The sequence below is a fragment of the Megalobrama amblycephala genome, linkage group LG17, assembly GCF_018812025.1.
Source record: "Megalobrama amblycephala isolate DHTTF-2021 linkage group LG17, ASM1881202v1, whole genome shotgun sequence".
Taxonomy (NCBI): Eukaryota; Metazoa; Chordata; class Actinopteri; order Cypriniformes; family Xenocyprididae; genus Megalobrama; species Megalobrama amblycephala.
In genome coordinates this window covers 27,120,700-27,140,986 of record NC_063060.1, presented here as the reverse complement: position 1 = coordinate 27,140,986, position 20,287 = coordinate 27,120,700, and the positions used below count along the sequence as shown (strand labels likewise).

General features: G+C 36.1%; 1 protein-coding gene across 3 annotated transcripts in view; it reads left to right on the top strand.

Moving 5' to 3' along the window:
* pbx1a (pre-B-cell leukemia homeobox 1a) overlaps positions 1-19,898 on the top strand; it is a 75,834-nt gene extending 55,936 nt beyond the window's left edge. The window contains exons 3-9 of one of the 3 annotated variants that reach the window (XM_048162687.1): positions 5,137-5,381; positions 5,569-5,759; positions 5,992-6,118; positions 6,279-6,438; positions 9,153-9,262; positions 11,531-11,620; positions 17,291-19,898. In XM_048162687.1, coding sequence (XP_048018644.1) covers positions 5,137-5,381; positions 5,569-5,759; positions 5,992-6,118; positions 6,279-6,438; positions 9,153-9,262; positions 11,531-11,620; positions 17,291-17,383 — 1,016 coding nt within the window. In that variant the 3' untranslated portion in view covers positions 17,384-19,898. Of the gene's footprint in view, positions 1-5,136; positions 5,382-5,568; positions 5,760-5,982; positions 6,119-6,278; positions 6,439-9,152; positions 9,263-11,530; positions 11,621-17,290 lie in introns of all 3 variants that reach the window. The other 2 variants (XM_048162686.1, XM_048162688.1) reach the window with 2 other exon arrangements.
* Positions 19,899-20,287: the final 389 nt, after the last annotated feature.

Genomic DNA, 20,287 nt, shown 5'->3' with positions numbered 1-20,287 from the left:
AATTAGGTCTTTCTATCAGGTGTGTGGGTTCTAGATTGGCAAATCAGCTGTGAAAAGGGAAACAGGAAAACGACTGCTGGGAGGGTGAAATTAAGACTTGTCTGAGGAGAAGTCACATCTGAAAAGCCTCCAAAAGTGAAAATCGTCCATTAGAGGCTTCTAAAAACTGCTGCCGTTCATGATGCTAAATAGCACATGCCAAAAATTACGAGAGAAAACAAGAAAGCGGAAAATAGGGTAAGATGGGGTAACAAGTCCCCCCTACCTTTCATTTTCTTCTCAAAATTCCATCTGAACACATTAATTAAACGGCTATGCTCTTATTAATTTTGGCATGTCATCAGAAAATGAACATTTGTGTTGATTTTTGAGGATTAAATAATATCTTTTTTTATATTTATATTTTTATTTGGGCACAGACATTTACATTGATATAGTAGCAATAATTTGATTGATTGATTGATTGATTGATTGATTGATTGATTGCCCTATGGGCCCTCAGAAATATAAACTATTGTGGAAGTCTTACCCCATATTCCCCTATAGGCAGAAATAGAAGGAAGAAACCAAGGAAAGACAGAAAGAGAGAATGATCTGCTCCTCAGAAAACTGTTAATGTTTGTCTGCGGGTGGTTGAGTTCAGCTCAGTTCACAGCAGCGCATTGGGCACGGACCCCACACACAACCACACACACACACGTACACATACACACACACACACAGGGCCGGCAGCATTACGGCCTAATCGATTGCCATGCCATTACTGAATCAAAATAAATAAAGTGCATTGCGTCGGTTTGGGGTAATTAAGCAACAGCAAAGTGAATTGTATGATTATCCGCATTCATTGTATTTATTTAATATATTTCATGCATTTAATTGTGCACTGGAGGATATGGTTGGAATGAATAAATCATTATTTGCCTCATTAGATTTCCTCTCCAGATGAACGTTGCGCACTTCTGGGCCTGGGTTTCTTTAGTCGATGCCGTACACCAGTCACGTTCCACTGTTGCTGTCTCTTTCTATTATAAAGGCATAAAAGACTTGCTCTTTCTCTCTGGTTTTGAGCTATTGATATACACTTGTGTTTTTTTATTCGCTGTGAAATAGTTGGGTGGGCAGACAGTTGAGACGAGCCTGAAATTGGACAGTCAGGGTTTTGTGAAAAGCAGAGCAAGATTGGTTGAAAACAGGCCCAAGACATCGTCGAAGAGTTGAAGCAAAGAGTTCAAGAAAATAATCACTTTACGAAACACACAGACTGACATACTGTACAAATGCCGCTGAAGGACACGCTAAAGAAGCAGGATGTTTGCTGTACTGCTAGCATTCTCTGGAGAAAGCTGACCTCGCCGGTGTCGCTCAACCTGTGCCCTGAACTCTTGACCTCTGAAGCCCTCTGACAGCCCCTGACATTTGCAGAGGGAGTGGGCTGATTGGAAGAGGCTGGGTTGATTGGGTACGGGTTGTGGAAACAGATTGCAACATGCTGGTTGCCTCACCCTCCACTGTCATGTTCAAAATGATGTCACAGGATCGTTTGCATTGCCTCTACTGCTATAGTGCCAACAGACATTGGTTGTTTTTGCAGGTTTACATATGTAGTAAGCCATATGTGTTTCGTTCTATCAGCAGCTCTTAACTGGTGGGTTGCAGCCTCTTCTGATTGGGTCACAGAAATTATGTTTTATTAACAAAGTTCGGGAGGAGCACGTTCAGATAATCTACCCAATCAGCGCGAAAGCAGGCTTATGAGCTAAATTATCTGTTCCGCAACAATTTTTTTAGCATCCCTCCTCCACCCAAACTCCTCACTCTTGATTATTCATATCCCAGCCAGGGATGGGGAGGGAGTGCTCTGGGTTCGGGCAAAATTCCAAATACGCAAATATTATATGCAATTATGAGATTATATGCAAGTGTGAACTTGTGAATATTCCTTTTCTTTTTTACAAAAGCTAATACGGTAAAAACAGTAATATTGTGAAATATTAATATAATTAAAAAACAAAAACTATCAAAATATCAATGTTGAAAACTGTAATATACCTGTCTTATAACTGTCTAAAATAACTGTCTTTACTGTCATTTCTTATCAAGTTAAGGCATCATTTCTTTTCATCATTTTTTTTTAAATATCTATTTGACCCATAACTTTTGATCAGTAGTTTACATATGTATATATAAATTTGAATTTAAGAAAAATGCTGTTACTTTGTCAAAATAAGCTATATTGATATAAGGTTTGGACACCACTTGGCCTCCACTGTTACTGTAACCAAGACAGAACTGTTGCTTTATATGAGGAATATTGGTTTTATTTGCATACATTTGTTTTTATTTTTATTGTTATTATTATTATTTTGTTACCGCTGTGGATATTTATTGTCAATCTGGTCTTCTATAGAAATGTGCGGATGGTTATATGTGGAATTATTTGTAAATCAGGATTTGTGTGCTGTCTCAAATTGCTCTTTGTTGAATCAATGGCTGGTGCAGGTTCTGTCTGGTGTCGGTCTGCCGTCCCTGAACAGAACAGAAGGAGAGACATCTAGTGGCACACAAAGATACAACAGTTTAACATGTTCTATTAGCACCGCACAAACACAGCCGAAACTCCTCTGAGAGTCCTTATATAATCTTCTTTTCTTAGTTTAGTAATAACCAGACCCACACAGAATCTTCCACTCTTTGCATGTTTTTTTTTTTTTTTTTCTTGCTAATTTGATAATACTTTCTGTTACTAATAACAGTGTTGTTCTCTTTTAACATATTTTACCAACTCAATTTTTTTTTTTTTTTACTATATTTTACATTTAAATCAGGGGATCAAGGTCTTTGGAATAATTTGACCAGCACTGGAGTTAAATGTTGCAGTAATGTAGATGTTCATGCACGGTACCTCTGTAACACAGCCAGTATAAACAGTGATACATGTGCAGTCCTAAAATCAGATAGATTCAAAGAGTAGAGATTCATGGTAAATTAACTTAATCTATATTAACTTCTGTTGGAAAAAGGAAATATTTCCAGAGAACCTGACAGTTCTATGAAAATAAAGAAAAATACAGCAGTGTGCTGAGTAATAATCTTGGTAATAATTTGGTATAATGCTTTTAATAATAATAATTTAATGCCTTTACTCCACAGTGGGTAAATATCACAAGATCAAGAACAAAAAATGAGCTCTGATGTAATAATTTATTCTAAATTATCGTGCAAATCAATGAAATGATGGTTTTATTATCTCATACCCTGCCAAGATCAGTGTATAGTTCCACATTTTTATCACAAAGAAGAGAGCAATTAAAATGAAGGCCGTATATCATTTCTCAAGCTCTATAAAGGCTCATAAGGAGACAGTGAGATGTTATTATGTTGATTTTATTGCAGACATTTACTTTAACTTGACCATTATGGAGGTCACTCCATTATACTTTTTCACAATTGCTAAGACACTAAACCCCGTTCTCTGAACCAAATTCTCACAGGCCTAAACCTATTTGTCGAATAAATCACTCTTTCTGTAAAACTTTCAAGCGGTTAGACACCATTTCCACTCTTTTTGCAAAACTCTAAACACATCCTTACTCACTAAAACACATTTTGCACTGTGATGCACAACACAGTTGTCATCACACACAATGGCTCAAAATTGTTCACACTTGTTTCTAATGATGTGATCAAATGAACTGTATGAAATATAAGCCAGTTCAGAGTGCACAGGTGGCACAGGTGCACTGAATGTTGATATGGAAGATTGGATGGAAACAATTTGAGAGGGAGAGGAGGAAGAGTACATGTAAGGCCTTTTTCCTCCTTGGTATTAAGATTCTTTTTAGTCAATTGGATCTCAAGTGGATGACACTAAGTACAAGTGTAAACGCGGTGTAAAACATTTTGAGCTTGTCCACTTTCGACCACTTCCAGAGGTAGTTAACGCTCATGTTGTCGAATGCGATCGAACAGCTGCAAAAGATCGCCTACTCTCCACCTACTGGCCTAATGCGTAAACATTATGGAAAGCGCGCTATCCAGACGGGATTTAACCTTTGGTTTGAAGACGAAAAACGTACCGAGCACAATGTTCTTTCACCTTTCTAACATGCACTTTCAGTATTCGGCAAAGGAAAGCTGATGCTCTCCGTATATTTTCACGTCGTCTCTGTGCATATTCATTTGTAAATTGCATGAGCTTATTTTGTCCATTAGATTGAAAAATCCAGAAAAAAATTACCCACCTATAGACCCTCCCCTTAAAGAAATCAGGACAGAAGTGGTTGAAAGTGGACAAAAGAGATGGATTAATATACCAGGTGTACTGCATGGATATGTGTCTCCCTCATCCACTTGTGATCCGATTGACCAAAACGCATCTTAATACCAGGTGTAAACAAGGCCTGAGAGGTGGTGGACAGGGAGGATGAGGATGAAGATGAGAAAGAGCAAGGTGTGAAGTGTTGTTAAGGCAGGATCCAGCACACCAGAGAGTTTTTCTCTTTGCCTGGCTAGAGACAACATTGCCTGTGATGTGGACAAAGTCCTCAGGCTGGACCCAACGTGAAGATGTGATGCTGAGGCAGAATTAACCTCTCATTGACTTTTGCTTTTGCAGTTGCACAACTTTTTTTGAGTGTATTGAAACGCTTTTCATTCAGAGTTTATTTATTTACTTTTACCTTTTGGGCTTTTGCATTTGGATGCCATGTTCTGGATGCTGTGTTCTCCTTTTTTTAATGTATCTAATGACTGATCTGTAGTCTTTATATATTGACTGGCTGTGTGTATGATCTGAAAGCATTGTTTGATTTTGAATATGGCTTTGAGCCGATTGTTTGATTTTGGCCTAAAGAGTCGGGGGTTTTTTGAATGTAGTTTGAAGATTTGGTTATGTTTAATGTGAGAAAATGTGTTAAGGTTTTAAAAAATGCGTCTTGGCAATTGAGAAAAACTGTATTGTGAAATTGGAAATCTTAACTAAGTTAATCAGAAATTACCACTGCATGGTCAGAAACACTATGTCAGAAAACTTTCAAGTAAGAGGCTTTCAGGATTTCCAGTGGCTTTGATGACTAAAGACAGTTTTTAGCAGTTGAGCCTTTTAGTTTTTATTCTCTCCTTACTTCTTAACAGTACTCAGTATCCGTGGAGCTCAGGAGGAGGAGCCACCAGATGCTCAACTCATGCGATTGGACAACATGCTGCTAGCTGAGGGCGTGTCCGGACCAGAGAAAGGAGGCGGCTCCGCTGCAGCCGCCGCTGCTGCTGCTGCAGCCGGTGGCGCCGGGTCTGATAACTCGGCCGAACACTCAGACTACCGGGCCAAGCTGTCCCAGATCCGTCAGATCTACCACACAGAATTGGAAAAGTATGAGCAGGTGAGAGAACACATGCTGAGTCTGAACTTCTCCTAGATCTGACCTCTGTAAATTCAAATGTTTCAAAAACAAAATGTTTAGCACACCATAAAAAAAAAATGCACATACTGTCCAGGAGAGCAGCTCCTGTAGTTATGTTTACATGCACAGAGACTGATCCTTGTGCCACCCCTCTGTGCATGTTCAGGCGTGTAATGAATTCACCACCCATGTGATGAACCTGCTGAGGGAGCAGTCTCGCACTCGGCCCATCTCCCCCAAAGAGATCGAGCGCATGGTGAGCATCATCCATCGCAAGTTCAGCTCCATCCAGATGCAGCTCAAACAGAGCACCTGCGAGGCGGTCATGATCCTGCGCTCCCGCTTCCTCGACGCCAGGTCTGTATGAGTGTACATGTATGTGTGTTTTTGTGGGTGTACATTTTATGAGATATCATAAATACATTTGATGAGTATCTCACACAGCAGGTTCAAATGTGAAGGACTTTCTAAACACTGTAGCTTCTGAATCAAGCTGGCTTTGCTCTTTCCCTTTCTCATTCTCTCTTTCTCCTTCTCGCTTTCTCTCTTTCTTTCTTTCTGTTCTGTCATTTTCCATTAGACGAAAAAGGAGAAACTTCAATAAGCAGGCCACAGAGATCCTCAACGAATACTTCTACTCCCACCTAAGCAACCCGTACCCCAGCGAGGAGGCCAAGGAGGAGCTGGCAAAGAAATGCTCCATTACAGTCTCACAGGTGAGACTCACCAGCCTTCACCTCATACAGTGAACAGAATACATATGAATTCTGCTTAGAAATGTGTTGTGAAAAGAAACTAAAGAGCTCTCAAATAACATTAAAGTTGTTTCATAATTCATGTTCTTTCTGATTTAATCATTAATTCTTGTTTTTTCAGGTATCCAACTGGTTTGGAAATAAGAGAATCAGATACAAGAAAAATATTGGAAAATTCCAAGAAGAAGCCAACATGTACGCTGCCAGAACCGCCGCTAACGCAACCAACGTCTCCACCCATGGTAGCCAAGCCAACTCGCCTTCCACACCAAATTCAGCTGGTGAGTATTGCAGTGAATCAACACATAAACAACAGATGTGTTTGTTTTTCATTGGTCTTCAATACGTTTTTAGAATATGGCACAGAAACGCCAACTTTAATTTCACCAACTGGCAAAAATACGTTCACCATGGTAATGTTTTGAATATTCCACAATTGACTACCTTTAATACTCTTCCTTTACTGTAGCGTTCCCATAATGCCTCTCTGTAGGAGATCCAAATCCTCCTCTTCTTTTTCTACATCAGAGCTGCTGCACAGCTCATACAAGACTCTTGCTTTTCACCTTTTACTGATTGATTTCTCTGCTTTTCTTCAATTTTGCTAGTTTGACCTAACAGTTATTTGGCTAAAATGATATTTTGCTTTATCTGGAATGAACGCACCTAAGGTACCAGCCGGCCACTGTTGTCTGGTTGACCTCCTGGATGTCATTATGAAGAGATGGTCAAGCCTTTTGTCATATAGCCTTGAAGTGATTAGAGGTCCATGTACATTTGATTAGTGCTCTGCGGCTTTTAAAGCGGAAATTAAGTTAAGCCCTGCTCTCTCTTAAACATCTAGGGAGTTCTCCTCCATTAAAAGACAAATAGCATTCTTTGATTCCTTGTGTGACTCAATTAGCACATCCTGAATGACTTGGCTGTGGCCGTGTAACTGTACTGTCCGTCTTAGATGTCCCTGTAGTATTAATAAAAATCTGTTTTGGTCCTTCTTCAACCATTGTTGTTCTTGAAACACTTTAATAGGTATTAGAGTTTTTTTTTTTTTTCAGGGCTAAGGTACACATTAGCAAAATTTCTTTGAAATGTCTGTTGTCATAATGTACCCACCACCATGTGAAATCCCAGATTGGTGAATTACAATTGAAGTGATGGGATTTCACCCGCAATAAAATCGCAGAGCAATGCTACATTAGAACTCTCCCTGTTGAAACAAAACAGCTTAAACTAGCCTAAGGAGGTTAGCTAGTCACCCAACCTTGCCAAGATGGTCATGTAGGCCGGTTTTGATGGTTTTAAAGGGATTTGGGTACTGGCCAACCAACTAAAGACCAGCATGACCAGGCTGAGAACAATAAACAACCTTTGGCAGGTTCAGCAGGACTGTTCCAAAACCTAGTAAGCTGCCTTGCTGTCTGCTTTCTATATGGACAGCATCCCAATTGAAAAGGAACCTGATTTATTATGAAAAGGGCTGATTTATTATGTTCTCTAGCATTAAAAAAATATATAGTGCTTAGAGACTGGACTGGACAATTGATTTAGGGCTGGATGATAAATCAGTATCTTTATTTATGAAAAAAAAAAATCCACAATATTATTGATGATAATCTTTTGAGTAAAAGTCTGCATATTATGTGTGTCTTTGTGTGAATGAGTGGCACAGTTTCATCTACTACACATACTCAAGCACATGAGATGCACACTGTGTTTTCAGTGTCTACCATCACTCCACACTTTAAAAAACTATTGTTGGTTTAATGTAAAAAAGTAAGTTACCTGGTTGCCTTAAAATTTTGAGTTAATTGAAATAAATACAAGTTAATACAACTTAATGAATTACTTAATTAATTAATTGAGTTAATACAAAGAAGGAGATTCTCAAAACTCAAAATATTATGTTGTCTGAACCACATTTATTATCTAAGAAAAAAAAGTTGTGATAACAAATCATGAAAATAATTTTTTACAGTGCATATGAGAGCTACTGTAAGATTTCACCTCATGAGAATTTCACTTTGTTTCATTTGAGAAAAGCTAGTCAAATACACACTGAAATTCAAAGGTTTGCACAAAAATCCACCAAAATAAAAGTTCTTGAACAATTTGTGACAGTAATATATTGTTATTGTACATTAAAATATACTTCTCAAAATAATAATAATAATATATTTTTGTCATTTTAACGAATATCACCCCACCAAGATTTTTTTTCTGTCCATGTTTTATTTTATGCAAGATACAATTTCTGTTGTGCAGCACTTTGAAAAAAAGAAGAAGAAAAAAATCAATGTTTTGTTGTAAATTAATTGTAATATTTTGATTAACTTCTAAAATATTAATTAAATTAAGGTTTTATGAATTCATTTCATTAGACACTGTTTTTAACATAAATTTGTGTTAAATCATAAAACAGAATCCAGGACAAAAAAATAAATAAATAAAATTGGATAAACAGAATTTCGGAAATAATATATAAAAATATATAAAACACATTTCATGTGTCCCTAAATTAATAGGTAGCTTAATTTGTGTATTTTATAAACAAATAAATAATGTTCACATTCATTCTCAAGGTCTGACAAACACGTGAAATGCATTTCCTTCCCCATTAATGGTTTGAAATGAATACTGTGATTAAATACTTTTATTGAATGATATGGAAAAAATATTGTGATAATATTTTTGGCCATATTGCCCAACCCTAAATTGATTCTAATAGAGTTAATTAGCATGTTGCTAACAGAAATATTACATACTTTTAGATATTGAATGAAATTTAAATCTATTTATATTAACCAGAATCTCTCTCTTTCTCTGAGCTTGGATCTGGCATTTGGAACAAAGCCTGTGTGGTTTTCAGCATATAACCCTCACTTAAAGTAACAGTTCTGCACTACTAACCCTCCTTCAGTCTTACTGTTGCATGACTGTTTCTTGTCTTTATCTATCCCTGTCTTTCTTTCTCTCTCTCGGCCTCTCTTCCTCTTAGGTTCTGCCGGCTCTTTTAACATGAACTCTGGGGACTTGTTCATGAGTGTGCAGTCTCTGAATGGGGACTCATACCAGGGGGCCCAAGTGGGGGCCAACGTTCAGTCACAGGTAGGGAGTACCGCTGAGAGAGAGGGCAGATGACCGTAACTAATTTTATTCAATTACACCCAATCTCACATTGTGCTGTCGTAATGGTGGTCCTGATTAACCAGCTCAGAAAATCACATCACGGCTGCGGTTTGCCCAGTGGGCCTAGATCCATTAGTACTCCAATTCTTTTGTTATATATATTGAATTTCTAACAAAGGAATCTCAGAAAAGTGCTTCTGCCTCTTTTGTTAATTAAGCTTTGCTTTTTGCCAAACTCCCTTTGCAAGCAAGCACATGCTGTTCCTGAAATCTAATCATTTGTTCTTGTGTTATCCCATATTTTCAAGGGAACCTTCTCCGTTAGTACCGAATGGTATGTCTCTGTCATAACTGATAAAATAGTCATCATCTTGTTATATATCCTTGTCACAACAAAGTTCATCTCTCAGCTCCAACCCGCTTATCTTAGCGTCCGACGCGTGTAGATTTCTGCTCAGCCGTTGCTGACATGACGGGCCACCTGACCTTGAGGACGGACTGGGGTTACAGTTTGCCTCCAGCAGTTGTACACTGCTTCGTGGCCATTGTCAACTTCCAAATGAATAGACCATCAAAGACAGTCTTGGAAACAATACAGCTCTTGTCAGCGGGTTTGCGTATCTGTCATGCTGTCACGTCCGCCACCGTGGCTGCCTGACCTTGCCCGGCACGCTAGCATCCAAACACAAAGTGCTTCGGTTTGTCCCCTTTTGATGTTCATAATGTTTTCCTCCCATAACGAAGCAACTTCTCCAGAGGCTGGGGGTGCTTCATGAATATTCAGTGCTGGAATCCCAGAGGAAATCTTCTGAAATTAGTTCATGTGGTGCAAGAATTACATGAGAGATATTACATGAGGTTATTTAGTTTTTTTTTTATTTATTTTTTTAATATAATTATACATATATGTGTGTGTATATATATATATATATATATATATATGTATATATATATATATATATATATATATATATATATATATATATATATATAATATAGTTTTTTATTTAGGGCTGTCAAGTGATTAAAATTTGGCTGAGAAATTACTCCCAAAAGATAACGTCATTATTATGTTAAATGGGAAGAATCAAATAGACATTACAAAAATAGCTTTAGAAAGAAATATACATAAACATTTAGGCTACAATGTATGATTTTTTTTTTAGGCTTTTTTTAGGTTTTTTTTTTTCTGATACTTCATTGAATTGATATTTAGCTATATTTACAGACCAAACGATTTTTTTTTATGTTCCGCAAAAGAAAGAAAGTCAAACAGGTTTGAAACGACGTGAGGATGCGTAAATGTAAATACTCCGAATTTTCATTTTTTGGGCAAACTACCCCCAAAATATGAAATTATTATTATTATTTTTTAATGAAATGAATAAGAAACTAAAACTGCCAGTAGATTGCAGTAAATGTCTAAATGAGTAAATCATTGAGTCATTCATTCATTTGATTTGTTCAAACGACTGATTCATTCAGGAACGAAGTAAATGGCTATCTTCATGAATAGGCTATTGAATCATTGGTTCATCCGATTGATTTGTTCAAAACGTGGATTCATTCAGAAACGAAACACTGCTGTGTGTTTCTCGCAAAAACAAACACAAAAACAAAACGGACAATATTGTGTCTAAAATATAACACAATATTAACCTCTTATTTATTGAACTTGTATAAAATCAATATCACATTTGCACTCATGCTTTTCGAGACAAGAACAGCACTCGTGTGATATTGCTTAACTATATCATATGATAAAAATATGAGACAAAAAAATCATACATAGGCATTTTTGCCCTGATATCTTGATTTTTAAGGGCACATAACTGCATTCTATAGGCTACATCACACAGTGAGTTGTTGCCCTGCTTCATGTTCGTCACCAATCAACTGTATAAAATGTAATGTAATTATCTGTGTTAAATCAACAACCCTATTTTTACTATATATTAATTATATTTGTGGTTTGAATTTTTCATCATAAAATCAAATTCTCTAAATTCACACATTCACATTATTTTATTATCACTGTAAACACTGTATTTTCTTATCAATTCAGAAACAAATTGTGTCTTTGTTTGATATCTGCAGCACAAACATTTCATTCAACATTTGATGACCTTTTCAGTTGCCAATATCCTTTTGATATCAAGGTGACCTTTTCTCAACACAAATGTCTTTGTTTTGAATGGGTATTGTCTGACCCTGTCTTTTGTTTGTGTTGTGTTCTTCTGTCTGCAGGTGGATACTCTTCGCCATGTTATCAGTCAGACAGGCGGATACAGTGAAAGCCTCGCTGCCAGTCAAATATACAGTCCACAGGGCATCAATGTAAGTCCATACTTAGCCTCTTCAATTTGATCATCACTTCTTTTTTTGTACCTGATTCTCAAAACTAGTGCCTTTAGCTTGATTTTCAAGTTAAAATGTTTTTTTAAAGAAGTGTCTTATGCTCATTGAAGCGTTGTTTATTTGATCAAATATACAGTAAAACAGTAATATTAGGAAATATTATTACATTTTAAAATAACTGTTTCCTGTTTTAATATATTTTAAAATGTAATTTATTTCTGTGATGGCAAAGCTGAATTTTCAGCAGCATTACTGCAGTCCTCAGTGTCACATGATCCTTCAGAAATCATTCTGATAGGCCGATTTGCCTATCAAGAAACATTTCTTATTATTACCATGTATAATATATATAATATAACTATTAATAAGCAGTAATTAGGAGTTAATTGAGTTCATTTATCTTTTTGTTGCAGTTATTTTGCAGTAAATCAGTCCCATTTTCAGAACCACACAGTTTGTTTACAGTGTCTGCCATTGTAACAGATGTAACAGATGACAATGATTTTATACAGTATATATATATATATATATATATTATGGGTGTACTGGTACATGTATTCATCACGAATGGTCATGGTACGGACGTCACGGTTCGGTGCATGCAGTCAGACGACGAATACAGTCAGTCACAGGCGATCCACATTCCAATCCAGAAGGAGGTGTGCACGGTAATGCAACACTGTTTGCTAACCGCCACAACAGGAAAAAGAACAGAATAAGATCTATGCATAGATGTGTTTACGTGTAATCTTTCAGTGTTTCAACCACGGAAAAACATCAGTAAACAGCTTGAGAATAATATCTCACGTATGGCATTACATTTACCTCAGGCAAGTCATTTAGTGTCCACAGCATGTTAGTTCACTAGAGAAATGAATTCGAACTAGAGGGGAGCATTTCACTAAATATATGCACAATATTAGCTTATATGTTCATTATATTTACTTTACCTAATAGTAATGTCTTAATTATTTAATATATGTTTAAATAAATTGGTGTAACTGTGTAAATGATCATATAAAAAAAAATGAGTTCGAGTAGAAAAATAATAGAAAAAATTATTTAATTAGATTTAGAAGTTAATGCAAAACCTGCCTTATGTGCAATTTATATCTAAAAATAAATAGCAACTGAATTTAATAGTTTGGGCTCTGTTGTTAATTGTAACCTTTAATATTATAGTAATGTTCAAGAAAGGGCTCCCCTAATAAATAAATAAATAATATATATATATATATATATATATATATATATATATATATATATATATATATATATATATATATATATATATATATATACTCTCACAATCATTATTGAATATAATATTAGTGATTAGATTAGTGGTGCCAGTATGCACACTGGCAACAGTCACCAAGACGACCGTAAATCGTAAATGATCAGTGTCAGCGTTACCATGGCTGCTTCAGCCACATAAACACCAACAACATCAAAGAAGTCCAGATGCAGGTGCTTTTCTGACCATCAAACTATTGAAAGCTTTCGATTGTGTCCTCCGACACAGCTCTGAGTGCACATTAAAAGAATTGTGTTAACCAGAGGAGACGAGCAGCTCCAACCATCAGTTTTGTACTGGGGGAGGAGTGTTTAAGAGAGAGGGAGAGAGAGAACGAGAACACAAACGGCAGAGGCCAGCATGTAAAATCCACAGCGACAAGCCGTGTCGCCAGCAGAGGAAATTGATCAGACAGTCTCAAGGGAGGGCTGAGTAGAGATTTGGGACAGCAATCCAAGTGCATTGGTCATATCACACATCTGCCACCTTAACAGCACTGACAGGGAGCCAGCAAAGTGTGAGGAGGGGAAAAAAGGGGAAAAAAAGACAAACACACTAACACGGTCTCTCTAAATAGCCGGCTTGAAGCAAAGCCGAATGTGTCCTGTTGAAGTGACCCAGCGGTTTTGTGCCATCTATGGCTGACGGAGAGCATGTTTTTTGTCAGGATGGCTTATGACGATAAAAATACATTTTGGAAGCCATTAGAATAAAATATTTGTGAATTAAATAAAATCTGAAAAGATATTTTATCTGAACTGAATTTCTTTTATTCAAAAAGTTTTTGAATGTTGATTTGACTTAAATATTTCTGATTTAAATCAAATCTGTAAAAAACATTTTATTTATTCACATTTTGAATGTACATATTTCTGAATTAAATAAGATCTGGAAACACATTTTATCTGATTTTTCTTTTGTTCACATAGATTTTAAATGCAAATATTTCTGAATGAAATACAATCTGAAAACACATTTCTTTTATTCACTTACAATTTACATGTAAATATTTCCAAATGAAAGACATTGTATCTGAAAACTTCTTTTATTCACATAGATTTTGAATGTAAATATTTCAGAACTAAACAAAATCAAAAACAAAAAACAAATTTTACCTGAAAATTGTTTGAATTCACCTAGATTTTGAATGCAATGTCTTACGAGTCTGTGTAATTGTCCGTAATTACTCAATCTTAAGGTAGTAATTTTTTTTAATGTTATAATGTTCTCTGAAGTCACTTATAATGTTATCAAAAACATTCTAAATTACAAGTAATATACTTTTTTCTATCCACACCCTGTTTAGATAGGCAAGCTGCATTCAAGACTTGGAAGTAAATGCCCACTGCTATGATTGGGTAACAGTTTTACATATTAAAATGATTTTCAACGCCCCCCGCCATTATACGCGTGGAATTGTTTTGAAAACTTCAGGTGAAGATAAAAGAAGATATTCTATAGTTTCAATTGATATATTACTTATGTCTCTATGACAAAACATGACAGAGTATTTTAAGCAGTGGCGGCTGGCCAATAGAGGGCGCTAGGGCGCCGCCCTCCCTGAACCACACACGCAAAATAATAATCATATAAATTATTTAAATGTATATTTGTATGATGTAATATATTAGAAAATCATCTGTGGAAAATATTTTTTTTCACAATCACCATATGTCCTCTCTGTGTGCACCACTCAATTTCAGCTGAGGGGCAATCGAGAAATCGCCCAAAGGAGGCGGGTCTTTGTAGAATTTAGTCAAATACCTATTCAATATATAAATATATTCAAGATGTGACATAAAATTTAGCCAATCAGCGTCCTCAATTCTTATCTGCAATGGGCGATTTTTTTGTCGCCCCCAAACTGCTCAAATGAGGGCTTGGCCAGTAGTGGCGCGATTCAATGCATTCTCTTTGGGTTCCGGGAGGGCTCGCACTAACGTGCTTTCGTCATCATACGTAACCTTAACTTGTGCTGCGATTGGTGGACACAAACATACTTCTATTAATATTTTTTTTTATGCTGAAGTGACATCCAGTAATTTCCTCAGTGCATTATTTACACTTCACAGATATATTCTCCATCTGCAAATGTTAGAAAGTCGAGAAAATATTTCCATTTTGCAGTCAGTCGTGGACGAGCCTTCAGCAAGCACAACCTTTCGTGGACGAGCGCCGCTGCGCGCATGCGCGCCAAACAGACGGAGTTCAATATGAGTAAAACACATTTTGCTAAAAATATTTGTAGTTGAAAATTCGTTTTTGTTGGCGAACATAATTATGCCATATGTAGAATTTTGAAAATACAACTAAGTGTATTTGTACGATAGCAGTAACTGTGTAAAGTGACTGTTGTAGGGTATTTAAATAGACTGTTTAGTGTATTTAACTTCTGCTTTAAAAAACATTTTGTTTTTAGATTGTAAAGTTACAATTTTAGAATATAGCCTAGGCCTAATGTGATTTGATCCCTTTTTTGCACATAATATAGCATGTACTACACAGTTACATTCATGTTTGTTTTTATAGCCTTCAATATGAACATTGTTTCTAGGACAATATTGGGCAGGATGTAATTTTTTTTTTTTTAATTAAATACAGAATTTTTTTTTTAGATCCCAGCCCTATGGCATGCTTTAAATAATGAATTTTCCATGTTTTAGATAAGCGGTAATGATACATTATTATATCACTTGTTAAATGATTATTTAACAATTAGCCTATTCATTCCTGCATTTCTAAAACAAAAAAATGTTTGCGCCCCACCAAAAATTTTTTGCACCAGCCGCCACTGATTTTAAGCCTGTTTTGCTGCAATGTGAAAAAAAATCCTGCAAAACGCGCCGGCGCGTTTCCCGACTCCAGAGAGTTAAAAATGTCTTGTTACATAGTTGAATCATTTGGCAAAAATGTAAAACATTTATGCATATTAAATATGCTTTATAAGTCTTCGTTGTGGCAAATAATGTTTAAGTACTTGGATTTACCTCAGTTATAATTGACAAAGTGTGTTTTGCGTAAACGGAATTATGAATGAATGTACCATCAAATGATCTGTATCAGAAGAAGCAATAATGATACATGGTAAAAACACTGTTACTCTCTTATGTGTTGTGACATTACTGTCAGATCCAATGTAGTTGGCACTGCATCATCTTTTAGTCACTCTGAAAAGCCTGGGTTGAACTGTATCTTGTTTAAAAACAAATCTGCAGTAAAATGAGTCTTACTGACGCAATCTGACTGGAATTTTGTTAAAAATAAAGTTCATCCAAGCTTTCTTAATGTTATAGGATCACAAGGAAGGCAAGGCAAAAATATTTTTATAGTACAATGACCAATGTCTGTCAAAAGATCAAAGAAAATTTGATTTCTCAATATGTTGTCCCATATTAAATGAACATTTTTATTACATTGATGCTTTTCAGTGACGTTTATTGCTGTCATTACTATTCCAGATTTATAAATCTCAACTTAATTGATTTCATGTTCGTATCAATAATTAAATCAACGATATTTTATACATGAACACCTGTAACCATAAATAAAAAAAAAAAGAGTAGAAAGCAGCAGCCAGAACATTTGCATCATAACTCTGTGATAATGTAGCCAGAAAAAGTGTCTCAATCTTATTTAAGACAGAATTCACTGTCTTAAATAACATGATATTTTTCCTTCTCCACCCAGATAAGTTATTCGCCTTTTTTCGGTTGTGAATAATGACGGCCTGAGACATAAAGCATTTATGTGGGGGAGCTTTCCTCTCGCCCATGCGCTGTAATTACGCCTTTGAAATAGACATGGGGTGTCACCAAAGCTGAAGATTTGAAAAGTTTTTTTCTCTCCTCGCTCTGCTCTTTCTTTTTTGATTACAGACTGCCTCTATCTAAAATAACAGGCTGGGAAAATAAGAGGCTGCCAAAGCCCATTTCTAGTCCTTTTTCTGATGGCATGGAAATTGCTATTAATGCCCCAAATGCTCTTTAGGCAACCTGTCTCCCGGACATGAAATGGCCTCCATTTTAGGTGCCCATTATACTTTCATTCCTTTAGCCAATGTGATAATTTGCAATAATTGATTCCTCCATCATCTGTCTTTTGAAAATCATGTTCTGGAAATGACTCGCTATGTCTCGTAATATTCAGCATAATGTCGTTCCTTTTTACTGCCTCACTTTGTGACTCACTTCCTGCAAAAGTGTGTTTATAGTGAGGGAATTCATTATAGTCGCTCTCATTTCCATTTCACTATAGGGTTTGGAGCCGGTCGCATTTGTCTTTTCATTCGGATGAGCGTTGTGTTTTCAAATATACACTTCATAGTTTTGTCTTTTGCTTTCTCCTCATGAAAGGCGAACGGCGGCTGGCAAGACGCCCCGACACCCTCCTCAGTGACCTCGCCCACGGAAGGACCCGGGAGCGTCCATTCTGACACCTCCAACTGATCAGCACCATCCATCCTCAAAGCGCTTGGGATCTTCAGACTGCTCTCGCTAAAGATCCAGCGATCCACCCTCCGCAGATTTGGATTAACGTCCCACATGGTCATACACAATCATGCCATACCACCGTGGAACATTTGGGATACTTTACAAGATTTTAGAAAACAATTATGAATTTGAAAATTTAAAAAAAAAAAAATGTGTTTGTACAGTTTTCACAGTGTCTTTTAGGTGGCACAGGGCGACTAACTTACCTGTGACTGTTTCAGTCTTATGAGGCTATTGTTAATGATGGAACAACCAGTCATTGTGTTTCAATTTAAATGCTTCATTCTACCTCTCAGCAAAAAGAAAAAAAAAAAAAAGAAAGAAAAATGAGAAAACAACAGTCTTTGTTTTCTAAAAAAAAATAACAGATTCCACTTGATATAGTGTTGAGAGGAAGCTCTCCTTGTCGGTACGATCAATAATTATTCCCTCTTTTGTTCGTTCATAGTGATATATTGACTATTTCTTTTTGTTTGTTTGTTGTTTTTCCTTTTTTATTTTTAAAAAGACCCTCCAATATCAATTCACCTATATTAAGGTATTTCCTTTTCAATTTTTGCCCTATAAAAACTGATTTTTTCTTGTACATCTTTGTATAAAACGTGAAATAGGATGTGTGGAGGTCACTCCATTGACCATTTGAAAGCTGATTATCATGTTTTCCCCATAAAACCATCAAAAGCCATCCATTAGATAAAGGTAAATGCTTACTTTTATCGTTGAGAGCAGTCCAAACAACTCTGTTGTCGTAGATTTCATTTGGAGTCATTTCCTCACTCTGTTTGTTTTTGAGGACACCGTCTGCGAGTCGATGAAAATATAACTGATTCCGGAAATGGCGGAAGCATCAAGTCATTATGGTCTATAATGACATTTCCTCCCCGCTTTCACTTCAGATTGCTTTCAAACGCTCCCTTATTCCCTTTCTCCCTTAAGTGAAGGAATTTGACATAAAGAGCAATATATTTGTTTGGTTTATACAAACCGGTGTCTTTTACTACCCCAAATCACGGAAAAACAAGCACTAATGCTCTTTATTGTTTTGAATTAGTTGTATTAGTTTTAGTATGTTCCCTATTTAAACTGATTATTCCTTATTATGTTCTGTTGACTAGCAAAAACCTTAAGGGTTTCATCAAAAGGCCACGCCATAAGAATATGAGTGTGAGAGCCAACTGTGAGTGTACAGTTTCAGAAACAAGCAATGTACATTTAACATTACAGCCGAGTGTTGCTGGTAACCAAAATCCATTGTGTAAACAATGTAAAAGAATATGAAATATCATGCTCATAGCTGTTTAAACATAATGAGCTTTTCTCAGTTTTCTATAGCATTTGCAAGTCAGAAATTCAGATATGCAACATACAAGCGCTACCAGATTGCTCATGTCTTCTAATTTCTTTTGGTCAATTTGAATTGCTGAAGCCACTGTTTCCATTGTGAAATCATGACCGATGTAGCGCTTCTGCCTAATTGAAAAAAATTATCTTGAAAAATCCAATAGTTAACTAATTTTTTGTTGAAAATATATCCCTGTCTGTCAGGGCTCCGGGTAATGAAGTTTGTTTTGCAGTACATTGAATCAGAATCCATTTAAATGGGGAAGTCATTAAGTTAATAAGATTTGGACATTTCGACAGTCACTCTTAGCTGTGTTGATGCAGGTAAAGTGCCATACAACCGTTCAGTCTGTTTGCCCCCGAACCCAGAAATCAGTTCAGTGGCTTCTGAACAAGTTCCAAACCCTGACCTAAGGAGAAACCAGTCGATCATCTCTGCTCTGTTGTGTATGTATCGCTAATATGACACCAGTTTCTAATACCATATTACCCCCCGTTGATTTGTGCTCTCTAACACGTGTTCTACCAAAAACATTGCCAAAAAGGAAGATGCTCCACCTTTTTAATGGATTTTGGGGGGAAATGTTTGGGAATGTTCATCGCTGTTCACTATCAAAACCAAAAATGTAAAAACTGAAAGTAGCTTATGTATGTATAAGAAACAGAAATATGTGACCGATATTTCATTGCCTTTGCCTTCAATAATGGCTTTGATTATTCTTTTTTTTTTTTTTTTTGATGTTTCTTGTTTTTAGCTTTTGTTTAGCTCTCAATATCAAGAATTTCTGAAACACCATTTTTTTTTTTTTTTGTAATAGTTTGAAGATAATCATGCTAATCCGTATGAAAATACAAACATACGTCATCTATTATTTGAATGACATACTTTTATGACACAAAAGAACATAAACTCTAGTTTGCTGATGGTTGCCATTGTGAAAATGTATATATATTTTGTGAAATAGACTTGACCGCACCTGCTATAAATGCATTATTAGACTTCACGATTATGTACCATATGAAGCATTGAAGTCCAGACTATTGTGTTTGGGTTTCCGCCACAATTCCCACAAACTTTGTCTCAAAATTGACATGATTATCATCAATAAATGTTGTATTGCTCACTGAACGGTATTGATACACATCAGTATGTATTTTGTGAGATTCTCTGTTTTGTTATTATTTTTATAAAGGTTTTACAGGGTTTAAGGCTTTTCTTGTTCTCCAGTTCATGTTTAGGGACCATTTTAGTACAGTAAAGGAAATGTGGATACACAGTGTATCGCGTCTACTGTATAAAGGGCACAATTGGCATTAGTCGACTCAATCCACGAATTAGATTTTGCACACTTCTTGTCCAATATCGCATCAATTCATAGCCTGAGATTTTAAATTTAGCCCTTAACAAATTATCCCATTTTACTTTGTTGCATGTGTTTTGCTTACAATAAAATACTGCAGTGTTTTAAGTAAATGCCGATGTATTTTGTCTGTAAATATACACTACCATTCAATTTT